General features: G+C 48.4%; 2 protein-coding genes across 2 annotated transcripts in view; one reads left to right on the top strand and one right to left on the bottom strand.

Annotated features, from left to right (window-relative positions):
* The window catches only part of NPTN (neuroplastin), an 83,255-nt gene extending 75,029 nt beyond the window's left edge, over nucleotides 1–8,226 (top strand). The window contains exons 7-9 of the mRNA XM_066278074.1: nucleotides 5,790–5,811; nucleotides 6,570–6,644; nucleotides 7,028–8,226. Coding sequence (XP_066134171.1) covers nucleotides 5,790–5,811; nucleotides 6,570–6,630 — 83 coding nt within the window. The 3' untranslated portion in view covers nucleotides 6,631–6,644; nucleotides 7,028–8,226. The remainder of the gene's footprint in view (nucleotides 1–5,789; nucleotides 5,812–6,569; nucleotides 6,645–7,027) is intronic.
* REC114 (REC114 meiotic recombination protein) overlaps nucleotides 7,451–12,633 on the bottom strand; it is a 109,177-nt gene continuing 103,994 nt past the window's right edge. The window contains exons 5-6 of the mRNA XM_066278075.1: nucleotides 12,369–12,455; nucleotides 7,451–8,470 (exon numbers count right to left, since the gene is read on the bottom strand). Coding sequence (XP_066134172.1) covers nucleotides 8,306–8,470; nucleotides 12,369–12,455 — 252 coding nt within the window. The 3' untranslated portion in view covers nucleotides 7,451–8,305. The remainder of the gene's footprint in view (nucleotides 8,471–12,368; nucleotides 12,456–12,633) is intronic.

Here is a 12,633-nt window from a genome sequence, read left to right as displayed (position 1 = left end):
TTCCCTATGTCCTCAGCAGCCCCTTGCCCCTGCCTGCACCGGGTGGAGTGAGCAGTGGAGTGAGGCTGGTGGCAGGTTTTTGTTAAAACTAATGATGCACGAGGGACTCCTGTGGACCCTTCAGGTGTTCGCGCCGCAATGCACATGGGCATTTGAAAGAAGTGGACCAGCTGCCTGCGACATGGAGTCCAGGATTTTCACTTTCTACTCCTGGGCCCACGGTAGTGCTGCTGTTCTGTGGGGTGAAACTGCTTTCTTGAGGTTGTCTGTAGATTTTTCTCTTCCCTATTGCAAACCAGGACTCCTGGGCAGACACTTGTGCTTAGCACTGAGCGTGAAGGGGCAAGTCGACTATGGGTTCAGTGTGGGCTCTTTGGGAGCATTTGTGCCTCACTCTCGACAAGGCCTGTGTCACCCCCTCAAGATGATTTTACGTCCTAAGTATCTCCTTTGTCAGCCCTTCCTTTTGGGAATGTCGAGAAGCAAAAAGTCAGGAAGAGGCAAAGGTGAGCGTCAAAACCAGTTTTTTAATTTATGATGAGGCTGGCTGCCACCCTTGGTAGTGACCTTGGCTGAGCATGTTCCTGGCAGAGGCCCCAGCCTCCTCAGATGGGCCAGGTGGCATGGGTGATGTCCATGGCCGGCAGATCTCTACCGCCTCCTGGGCAGAAGCTGCTGCTTGTAAGCTGCGTCATTGTAGACAGGGAACGAGTCCTATGTAATGAGATGACTCAGGGTGAGTGTGGAGGAACTCTTGCCCCGTCGCCCGTGAGAGGAACGCAAACAGTGTTTACTTCGTTGTTGAGTGGGTAGAAGGTCTGGGACGCTGGAGCTGCGCGCAGTGAGCTGTATGCTGTCTGCTGTGCCCCGCACACCACGGCCCGTGTGCCGTCCCGTCCGGCTCTGGACTACCCTTGCCCCCACACTTCCATCCCAGTGCTTCCTTCCCCCTGTTTCCACCTCCTTCTCTCGATCCTCGCTCCACCCCCGCCCTCTGTGTCCTTCTGTGCTGTGGAAATAATCATTAAAAAGTTTATTCTCAGTGAATTTTCTTACTCAGCCAGTTTCCCTCAATTCCTGTGCAGTCCATGTGGGAGCGACCCCCCCCCCCCCCCGGGCGCTTTCTCCCTGTGCCCCGCTCCTGTGGAGACTGTGAAGCACTCCTGTTGGAACAAATGATTTCAAAACATGGTATCTGGCACAAATTTGGAGTTTTAGAGACAAATTCTTACCTGTCAACCACTCATCTGTTGCTCTGTGTTATTTTTGCCATCATGAAAATGGGTTTTTACAGGCCTGACATACCTTTTCTCTGCCAAATAGGTACTTTATTTTCAAGCTAATACCTATGATTTAATTCTGACTCACTGAACTTTTTTCATATTAGAAAAGTTCATATAACACTCATCATTTGGGGGTGGGGAAGGTCTGTGAGTTCTTGGTAACGCAGCCCCTCTTACAGAAACACTGAGTGAACAGTATAAAAAAGGTAAAACCACAGATTGGAACTTAGAGTTTAGTATAAATACATTTCACTAGAAAAGCAAATACTGCTTTAGATTTCTCACATGGAAAGTATTTAGGGTTTACATTTAGTTACTTCCAGAAAAAATGGAGAGGGTGGGCCACGTGATTTTTTGTTCATAGGCATATACTCGGGACAGTGGGACATGTGTGAATTTCGTTAGCCCTTGTTACGTCTCTGTGGGTCGGTGTGCATCTCATAGGTGGTTATCTGCATGTCATCTTTTCAGTCATGGGTGAGCCGTGGAGCCAGATAAGGGCATTTTCCCATTTCACTCACCTCTTGACTGTGTCTCTGAAAACATTAAACAGTGATTCTCCAAGAGAGTAGACCTGCAGCCTTCCCTCCCTGTCTGCAGTGGAGTGCAGCTGGCGCTCCCCCTCTGTGGGCCCCGCTGATGCTCCCGGAGAGTGGAGGTGTGCTTCCCTCCGTGTCTGCAGTGGAGTGCAGCTATGCCCCCGGAGAGTGGAGGTGTGCTTCCCTCCGTGTCTGCAGTGGAGTGCAGCTATGCCCCCGGAGAGTGGAGGTGTGCTTCCCTCCGTGTCTGCAGTGGAGTGCAGCTGATGCTCCCGGAGAGTGGAGGTGTGTTTCCCTCCGTGTCTGCAGTGGAGTGCAGCTGATGCTCCCGGAGAGTGGAGGTGTGTTTCCCTCCGTGTCTGCAGTGGAGTGCAGCTGATGCTCCCGGAGAGTGGAGGTGTGCTTCCCTCCGTGTCTGCAGTGGAGTGCAGCTGATGCTCCCGGAGAGTGGAGGTGTGCTTCCCTCCGTGTCTGCAGTGGAGTGCAGCTGATGCTCCTGGAGAGTGGAGGTGTGCTTCCCTCCGTGTCTGCAGTGGAGTGCAGCTGATGCTCCTGGAGAGTGGAGGTGTGTTTCCCTCCGTGTCTGCAGTGGAGTGCAGCTGATGCTCCCGGAGAGTGGAGGTGTGTTTCCCTCCGTGTCTGCAGTGGAGTGCAGCTGATGCCCCCGGAGAGTGGAGGTGTGCTTCCCTCCGTGTCTGCAGTGGAGTGCAGCTGATGCTCCTGGAGAGTGGAGGTGTGTTTCCCTCCGTGTCTGCAGTGGAGTGCAGCTGATGCTCCCGGAGAGTGGAGGTGTGTTTCCCTCCGTGTCTGCAGTGGAGTGCAGCTGATGCTCCTGGAAAGTGGAGGTGTGCTTCCCTCCGTGTCTGCAGTGGAGTGCAGCTGGCGCTCCCCCTCTGTGGGCCCCGCTGATGCTCCCGGAGAGTGGGAGTGCTTTCAAGTCCCCCCCAAGCCCATGTGGAGATGGGGGTGAATCTGCTTAGTGGTGAGGGCCTTCAGTTTACTGGACCCTGCATGAAATTTAGGGAAAGTGCTGATATCAAAGAGTTCTCTCTTTTCACATTAGGGGGATAATTTTTATAAGTCAGTCAAAGGGATCTTTCTTTAAGTGACCGAGAGAGAAATTTGGGGCCGGGGGCATTTTTAGTGGCTCTGATGTAGCCAAACCTAAAATCTATCAGTTGGGTACATTTGGTAGCGTGTGAAGCTGTACAACATGCCAGGAATGCTGAAAAAAGTGTGACTTTAAACATGTACAACACACATTCTTTTTCTCTTAACTAAGGGTCATTTGGACCGGTAACCAGTTCCCTTATGGAGAAGCTACAGTAGGACCAAACAAGGGAGGAGATGACATAAATTCAGGCAGAATTTGCATGAGTTTAGAGACCCTAAAGCCCCATTCATACTGAGATGAAGGCAGTAAAAGAAGAGTGAGGTTCAACAGTCCATTCTTGGTCATTTTGATGCTAAAGCCATGTTTTGGGAGGTGATACTCCATTAGGTAACCTGTTAGGGCAGGAGGACCTGGGGGGGGGGGCTCCAATGCATTTGGTTGGGAAGACCATGCAGGAAAATGGTGTGTGCAACAGCTCCGCCTGGTGGCCCACTGAAGAGACGATTCCAGAAACATCTTGTGTCCTCCCCCCAACCCCTTCCGCTCACCTAGTCAGTGTTGTAACACCCAGGTGGACAGAACAGTCATTGTTTAAGCAGCTGTCCTTTGGCCTGAGGGTTTGGGGTATTTTGATATCTGTCGGTTACTATGACTTCTTTTTTTTCCCCCCTTCAATTGCATCAAACACTTAAAACACGGTGGTAAGTGAGCGATATGCATGCTTTTGGAGTTTGTTTAATCTCCGCTTCAGTCTATATGGTGCACAGTTCATAATGTTAACACTTTTCAAGTTTACTTCATTCACTTTCACAACTAATTTGGATTTCAGTTTGCTGTTTAATCCTCATTTACTTTGGTTTTTGTACTTTTTTTCTGTAGTTCTGTTCTTTCCCTCTCTCCTGACTTCCCCATGAAGGGTTGATTTGTTTTTGTCTGGCCTGTAAGGGGAGAGCGGTGCTGCTGGTAGTGGTTCAGTCCAGGGACACAGGGGACATGGGCCGTTTTCTTTGCTCCTTGTAAATGTGAAAGTGGACTTGGGAGATACTAGTACAGACAGCAGCTGCTCCCACTCAAAGCATGACAGCCAGACCAGTGCCATGGTGGCTGCAGCTCACTGCAGCCCTTTGCACAATGCAGGCTGGAAACTGACGTTCCTCGTCAGACACCAGGGCTCCCCCACAGAAGAGAGAGAAGGTGGCGGTGTGACGGGCTGGGGTTGGTGCTGACAGCATCATGCTTTCAAAAGAATTGGCCTGGCCATTGCGATTCCCCTTCCCTGCTTTTTCTTTTAAACTTGGGATAGATTGGCAATGTTCTCAAACCAGCTAGCTTGCTTTAGAAATTTGTATTTCTGGGTGCATAACCAAAGCACTAAGCATACTCTCAGTTTGCTTCTGTGTCTTCTCCTGTGAGTCCCCAAGTGCTTAGCTCCTAGCATGTAGCTGAGCTGGCTTGGCTGGGATGCTGAGCGCGTCAGGGTGCTGCAGCGAGGGAGGATTGAGGCTGGCTTGTGTGTCTGAGCACCGACGTCTTTGTATACACACAGCACATGGATGTTGTGTGTCCTGGTCTTAGTGTGTTCTCTGTATTTTTGAGAGTACTGTTGTCAGTAATCGAATCCTGTGGACACTGGTGTGTCGCTAGTCTGTTTTGGCTAAGTTGTTGGTTTCTGGGTTTTTTTTGTTTGTTTGTTTGTTTGTTTTTGCTCCAGTCACTGTGTGTGCTGGCAGCGGCTTTGCCTCTCGTAGCCTCAGAGGAACAGGTGGAGCAGTGTCCCTCTGACAGACATCCCTCCTGCCATGTGCTCCTGCGGGCGCCTGCACCAAGACTGTACCTCCATAACTGCTTCATGTGCACCAAGCTCCTTGTGGAATCCTGCTGAGAGTTTTTCTAGAAGGCTTCAGTGAAATCAAACCATTTTGAATCATTAGTCTACCTGACTTCTGTAAAATATGAACAGACTAAGAGCACTCACTTGTTTCCTCCCCTTTGTGGGCCTTTAACAACAACATTCTCTGTAGGAATATCCCTGCTTGAGTGGGACCAAGTTGCCCTTAGTTGAAAAAAGAAGGAAAAACTTATAAATCAGAATCATAAAGTACCAATTTAATAAGGTTTCTAAACTCAGATATTGGAAGCTTTTTGATCTAAAAAAAGCTTCTGACCTAGGTTTGGGTTCTGGTTTTGGCCAGGGTGCACAGGAGTGAACCTGTCCGTGTCTGAAGTCTTTTCTAGAGAGATGTCTCCACTGCTCAGCTGTCCCTGCGGTGTCACAGGTCCTCCTCTTGTTCTGTGCACTTGCTGCTGGCACAGCCCAGCCTGGCCGACCCAGTGTTAGGTTGAACTGTGCGGCTTCCTCTTTCTCAGTCTTGTCAGACTGGAGCCCCAGCGCAGTGGGAGCTGCGCTGTGGAAGGAGGATGAGCCGCATCCAGCTCCAGCATAGGGCGGAGCTAAATTGCCCATGCATTCACCAGAAGAAAACAAACAGCAGGATTTTACAACTGAAATGTTGGTTTGTCTCTCATCTATTTAAGAGTGAACCACTGGAACTTGGGGACAAGATGAGTGTGATGACATTGCAGACTATCTGTCCACTACAGTTGCAGTTTTTCATGACCAGCATTCAAAGTGTTAACTAAAACCATCGAAACAACATATCTGCCATTAAAACCTTGAATTTAAAAGTGGTAAATCCATGAGTGTGTGCACCCCTGCCGGAATGGTCTTGAGTAAATGCTGTAAATAGCCCTGTCTGCCACTGTGCTTGCTGGGCACTGTCCTTGGGCGGCCTCTCACACTTCTCTTTCTCCTCCTCTCTCCCTGGGCCATTCACACACTGGACACTCGTGCAGATGATGAACCAGCTGGGCCAATGTAAGTATTCCACTGGGCATTGGTTAGTTTGTGATTGAATTGTTGTGCGTTTGTGGGTTAGTCTGCTGGGGTAGCTGGGATGCAGGGCAGGGAGACAGGAGTGGACATGAGCGTTGCAGTGCCGGCTCGCAGTGTGGCACACAGTGGGCCGAGGCTGTTTGATTCCCAGGATAGGCATCCAGCTTTGTTTCAGCAGCAGTATAAAGTGGGGTGCCACCCACAAGGTTGCTTCTAAGTTTTGCACATCCCATATGCTTAAATCATGTGGAAAATTACCAGTATGTCAGAGACCGCTGGTTCTGTTCATTTCCAGTGGATTATAACTGGCTCTATTATAATTCTGTGTATCTTAGGAGATGGAACTGCAAATGTGGATCAGTCCAGGATTAGAGTGCCCTAGACTTGGGAACCAAACTATCCAGAGTAGTTAAATGCCATCATTTCAGAATTGAGTATCATCATTTGAGAAAAGAGACAGTGGCACTCAGTAGAGAGAAAATACTATTCTAACCTTTATAGTAACTGGTTTATCGATCAGAGGGAAAGTTACCTGTACGTTGTCTGCCTTGGGAGTCAGAAGGCTCCCTTGAGGGTCTGTAGGCACTTTACCCAGGGAGTACTCTGATGTACTGATCTTGTGCAGTGGACTTTCCTCCCACACCAGGGATGGCATAGTGTGAGTCCCCGTATTTCCATGTGGTAACTTCCAGAGGTTGCTGCTGACTTTAATTCTTGTCATATAATTTTTTCCTCCAAAGGAAAACCAACTCTACCAACAATCACAAAGATAAAAACTTGCGCCAGAGAAACACAAATTAGGTACTACTTATAATGTAAGTATGGCCTTCTTTAGAAGTTTTTAAAATGTTACGAGTCCTTCAGGACATGGTGTCGCTGGTGGAAGCTGTCCCGAGTGGTGGGAAGGGACTCCTTGGCCACCCAATCTCCCGTTTACAGGAGTGCCATTTCAGAATGTGGAGGGTGCTGTGAAGTAACACTCTGCTGCTGTTTGTCACCTTCTGAGGGGGGCATTCCCAGGGGCCAATCAGCTTCTCGTGTCTGCAGGCCAGGCACATGGAGATGGGAGTCGCACAGCACATCCCTGCACTTAATCCCTTTGCTTGCTGTCTGAGACAGAGCTTTGTTGTGTGTGGTGCTGGGTTCTTAAATGACAGTGCATACTCCCTTTTAATTGCCAAATTTTCTTTCTTGACAGATCTTTAGGTTTCTGAAAGTGGTGGCAACACGACCTGCTAAACTTTCTGCTTGGACCTCTCAGTTCTCTCCCCTAAGTGAGCAACACCACAACAACCATCTCAAGCATGCCTTATTTAGCCTCTTCTGTAAGGGTGACCCGGCAGGTACACTGCAAACAATGCTTCACTGTAGAAGGTGTAAACTATTTTGGGCTTGATATGCTGTGAATGTTGCTTCCTTTTCCTTTATGAAGATGTTTCAATAGAAGTGGAAAGGTCCTCTGAGGGTGGGATCATGCATGCGCGTATTTTACTTCCTGCAGCTGTTCGATTGGCAAAGCTCTAAAGTGCACTGCCGCCATCTAGTGGTACATTTTGTAAGTACAGCAAACCAACAGATCTATACAGTATAAATATATATATTTATATTTTTGGGGTGGGAGAAATCTGAATTAAAATAAATGCTTCTTTCACTTGTAAGCTGCTGATATCACTGCTTATTGTATTGTCAGATGAGGAAATTGTGCAGTTCTGGTACAAAAAGATGAGTAATATAAACTGAAATTTATAATATAAGGGCTTAACCTACGACTGACAAGAAGCAGGACTAAGTCCACTAAATGGCTATAATGAATTACAGTACAGTGGTACCTTGAGATACAATTTAATTCGTTCTGTAACCGAGCTCGTAAGTCAACTCGTGTATCAAACTGCCGATACTGGACCCGTGCGCCAACTAGCGGCAGCTTCTCGGATCATGGCTCGTATCTCAGAATTTCACTCAGATCTCGAACATAAATACGGATCGAGTCGCAGCTTGTATCTTAAAGTATGTTGGTCTGTTCGTATCTTAAGGTACCACTGTATATGTATGATTGCTTTCAAGCGATTATTTTCTCATTTGTTTAATTGTGTAAATTCTTCAGTCCTTTTGCACTGATGTGTTGAACCTTATTGTACATTTAATTAAGGCAAACTTATAATTTCCCTTTAGTTTTCAATGATCTTGAAATGTTCTAGCATGGTAGTCTATGCAACTAGTTATGCTTTGGGATTGACACTGTATTTTTCACATTTAGTTAATGGTTGAGTGTAGGTCTTCTCGCCCATCAGGGTTCTGTGTAACCACAGGTGCATGTACTTGTGTTTTGTTGATGTGCAATGATGTACAAAAAAGTGGACTCACCTGTTTTTAAAAATAAAACATTGATAAAAGGTGTTTGGAATAATAGTCTTTATTTTACTAGCTATCTTCTTTCATCTTGAGGTAGAAACGTGAGTCTCACATCCACAGGCTGTTAATTTCTCAGTCCTGTGAGCTTGCCCAGTTCCTTTTCCACATCCTCCACGAATGCTGGGAAGTGACGATCCAGGAGGCAGCAGCGCAGGAAGGGGCCCAGCTCTTCAGCATCCCACACAGCTCGTTGGTAGACAAGGGGCAGTTCCTCTGGTGCCAGGAGAGCCTGGGTGCAGAGGATAGGTCGTTAGAGGTGACAGGAGAGCCTGGGTGCAGAGGGTAGGTCGTTAGAGGTGACAGGAGAGCCTGGGTGCAGAGGGCAGGTCGTTAGAGGTGACAGGAGAGCCTGGGTGCAGAGGGTAGGTCGTTAGAGGTGACAGGAGAGCCTGGGTGCAGAGGGTAGGTCGTTAGAGGTGACAGGAGAGCCTGGGTGCAGAGGGTAGGTCATTAGAGGTGACAGGAGAGCCTGGGTGCAGAGGGTAGGTCGTTAAGGAGAGCCTGGGTGCAGAGGGTAGGTCGTTAAGGAGAGCCTGGGTGCAGAGGGTAGGTCGTTAGAGGTGACAGGAGAGCCTGGGTGCAGAGGATAGGTCGCTAGAGGTGACAGGAGAGCCTGGGTGCAGAGGATAGGTCGCTAGAGGTGACAGGAGAGCCTGGGTGCAGAGGGTAGGTCGCTAGAGGTGACAGGAGAGCCTGGGTGCAGAGGGTAGGTCGTTAAGGAGAGCCTGGGTGCAGAGGGTAGGTCGTTAGAGGTGACAGGAGAGCCTGGGTGCAGAGGATAGGTCGTTAGAGGTGACAGGAGAGCCTGGGTGCAGAGGGTAGGTCGCTAGAGGTGACAGGAGAGCCTGGGTGCAGAGGGTAGGTCGTTAGAGGTGACAGGAAAGCAGCACCCAGTACAGAACACAGGGAAACTATGCCTCAAGGAAAGATTAGGGAACACACACCAAAAATTAGTGCTAAATTGTAATGAGTTTTACAGGACTCCTTTACTTAATGTTTCTAAATCTACATGAGACACAAGATAAGCTTGTATCCTCAGATATTTCAAGCCTATTGGGGAGATGACTTGCCAAGTTAAGATCCTGCTTTAATGAAGCATACTGTGCTGATAACCTTGCGAGGACTGGTAAGAAACCCCTCAGTGAATGAACTCGATGAGCTAGTGCATCATCCCCAGCTCAGGTAGGGGGATGGGCAAGAGCAGCTCATGTGGGAACCAGCTCTGAATGTAATAAAGAGGGGCCACAAGCTGACTGTCCAAAGGACATGGTGAGCTCACCTGTGTCTTTGTCTGGTCCTGGCCATAAGGTTGAACAAATAGGGACAGGATCAGAACCATGAGCACAATCAGAACACGAGACCTTTCGTCACTCCACACCCTAGAGCAGGGGTCTCAAACTCAACTCAGCATGTGGGCCTCAGAGCAAGATCACAGCCGTTTGGCGGGCCACACTAGGTCTACAAAAGGCAACTGTTACGCAACACTTCCCTCACTGCAGTTGAAAACAAAAAAAAATCAGTACAAGCACAATCGTACATGCAGTTTACTCAGTGTCACAAAACGACCAGAAACTGTAGTTCGCATCACAACTGCTGTTAACTAAGCTAATATCTAGCTAGGATGCTAGAGAAATGAAAAATACAAGTAGGCCCCTAGGCTTACTTAATTTTATCCAAAATATTTTGAACTTCGTGGATTAGTCTGCGGGCCGCACAGAATTGTTCGGCGGGCCGCGAGTTTGAGACCCCTGCCCTAGAGGATCCCTCGGGCTGCCAACCTTTTGTTGTCAGACCTGAGACGCCCCATGCCCCACGAATCAGATCTACGTTCTGTACTCCTTGTAGCTTTCCCTTTGTCCAATGAAGGAAGGCATAGATTGTTGAGCATTTGTTCATAGGCTTAGTTTCCCGTGTCTTCTTTGGTAACTTGCAGTGTTTTAAAACCAGTTGACTAAGTTGCCGATACTGAAGTATTAGGAGAGTTCAAATTAAAGCCTGGCATGCTAGTCAAAGGCAGAGACACAGCGACAGTGACCTAACTGCTGGCTGCAGCTCTGTGGTCGCTACGCCTTACCTCCTCCTCCCGTGGACCCCTCACACGGGCGGATTCCACCTTTTCTGTGGATGGCAAGGCTTGTGTGTATCAGCTGACACTTGTCTAGAGACTGTCATAGAAACTTCTCTAAATCGAAACCGGCTTTTCAGACTGTACCTCATGGTAGAAAGGAGAGAAATGGGAGCATGACTGTCTTTTTGCGGCAGTGGGCAAGACTGTACGTCATCCCTGCTGGCTGCACTTTTGTCCTGTCTGTGGTCAATTCACACTTGACTCACTCGGCACCCTATCAGTGAACACCTGTGTTGGTCCCAGCTTTGTGACTATAAACAACATGTGAACAGCACCCTTACATGTATGTGTGTGTAGAGAACTAGAATTATAGGTAATAGACACGGCACTGAATTCGATCTCTACTGCTAAATTACTTTCCAAAAAGGTTTGTTAGCTTGCATTCTTAGGAAGACTTGTCCAGAGAGTTAGGGCACAGAGCAGCACATCTGGGCTCCCAGCCTGGTGCTCATCCTGGCTGGCACATGGCTCTTCTCTACGAGGTAAGGGACTGGGCTACGGTGACCCCTCACTGAGGCTGACACGTCCTGAGTAAGGACGTCACACCCTGCCTTGTTCCAGGATTTTCTTTTACCTCTACTGTCCTCCGCTACTTTGATTCAATTAACCTCTCACCTCAATGGAAATGTGAAGCTACAAACAGGAGCTATACTGCTCATAAAAATTAGGGGATATTTCAAAATGAATATTAAGCTATGAAACATCCCCTAATCTTTGTGAGCAGTGTATGAAGTCTGCTGCCGCCAGACCAAAGCTTTTATTTTCCTGTCCTAGTCCCTGAGTTATTGCAGGAAAACCACTCAAGTCCTTTATTCTCTCTATTTATATTGAATTAGTGGTTAGCCAAATGGAAAAAAACACCCATATTTTCTTTTTTCTACCACTTCTAGAAGTTTGATACATGAAAAAGAAAACTCATGCTTGAATATTGACGAATTCCATTCAGAGTTCTGTGGGAAGCTGAGGGGCTGGTGGAGCCTGCTGTGGAGGCCCCAGGGCCGCAGTGAGCAGGTGCGGGTGCTGAGACCAAGGACCAGGTTGTGCAGGACTCCGGGAACAGCAAATGGCATGGGGAGAGGGGAGTATGGGAACGGTCCAATCTTCCTGGTTCCACATTCCAAGCTGAGATCTCAACACTGAAAGTTTGCCCAGACAGAAACCATCACTGATCTTACTCCGACTTCACAGTGATTTGTCTTAAAACAGTTCTCAAATTTCAGTCAAATTGACATTCTTCCCTTTATTCCTGTTTCTGGGAAAGTGGTAATTCTTTCTCACATATATAAAGGCTAACACAATAGGCCAGTGTATTTCAAACTTTTCACACTGGGAGCCGGGTGAAAACAACTATTTGAGGACAGCTAAGGCAGAAGTCACCCTGAGCATAAGTAAATTCAACAGATCACTGGGTGTAAAATCTTCATACATCAGGGAGGTTAGCTCTCTCATGGACAGGTGGGTGAAAAACTATTGTAGCCACTCTCCTGCTTCTTTAGGAGAGTTCTTCAGTCTGTACCTTGGCTAATACAGCAGGGTGGATGAGGATGAGGATGGCCTGGCTCAGCCTGGCGGTCAGGTCAGTGGATTGAGCATAGGCCCCATGTGCGGACATCCCAGGTTTCATTGCTGGTCAGAGCACACAGGAGCAACACCCATCTGCTTCTCCACTCCTCCCTCCCCCTTTTCTCTCCCTCTCCCACAGCCAGTGACTTGATTGGTCCAAGCGTCAGCCTTAGGTGCTGAGGATAGCTCAGCTGGTCCGATCATCAGCCCCAGACAGAGGTTGCCAAGTGGCTCCTGGTCAGGGCGCATGTGGGGGGTCTATATCCCCTCCTATCACTTAAAAAAAAATGACCTGGCTATCTCTACCCTCTTCCATAATGGCACATCAGGTCACTATTCTAGAAAAGGGGTGAACAGTGAACAGAGGTATACGATTCTCAGGATCACTGTGTTCTGTGATAAGAACTGAACATGGAGAACATGGACCAGGCTCTACCTGAGCTAGCTGGGTCACTGAGGTCCTTCCTCCAGGAGCCCCAGTGTCGGCTGGTGCGCACAGCTGCTGCTCTGGCTCCCAGGTCAACTGGAATGAGACAACTGACAATTAGAACACAACCATAAACACAGGCCAGTGCAGAGATGGAAACAGGCGTTCCTGTTCAAAAGCCAATCACCAGGAGAAACCCCTGTTGGGGTGACCTGTCCTGGTTCCAGGCAGGCTGTTACTAACAGATCGCAGCAGAGCTATACAGAGTTTATAC

Source organism: Saccopteryx bilineata, chromosome 4 (genome assembly GCF_036850765.1).
Source record: "Saccopteryx bilineata isolate mSacBil1 chromosome 4, mSacBil1_pri_phased_curated, whole genome shotgun sequence".
In the NCBI taxonomy this organism is placed as follows: domain Eukaryota; kingdom Metazoa; phylum Chordata; class Mammalia; order Chiroptera; family Emballonuridae; genus Saccopteryx; species Saccopteryx bilineata.
This window is presented reverse-complemented; position numbering and strand designations above follow the sequence as displayed.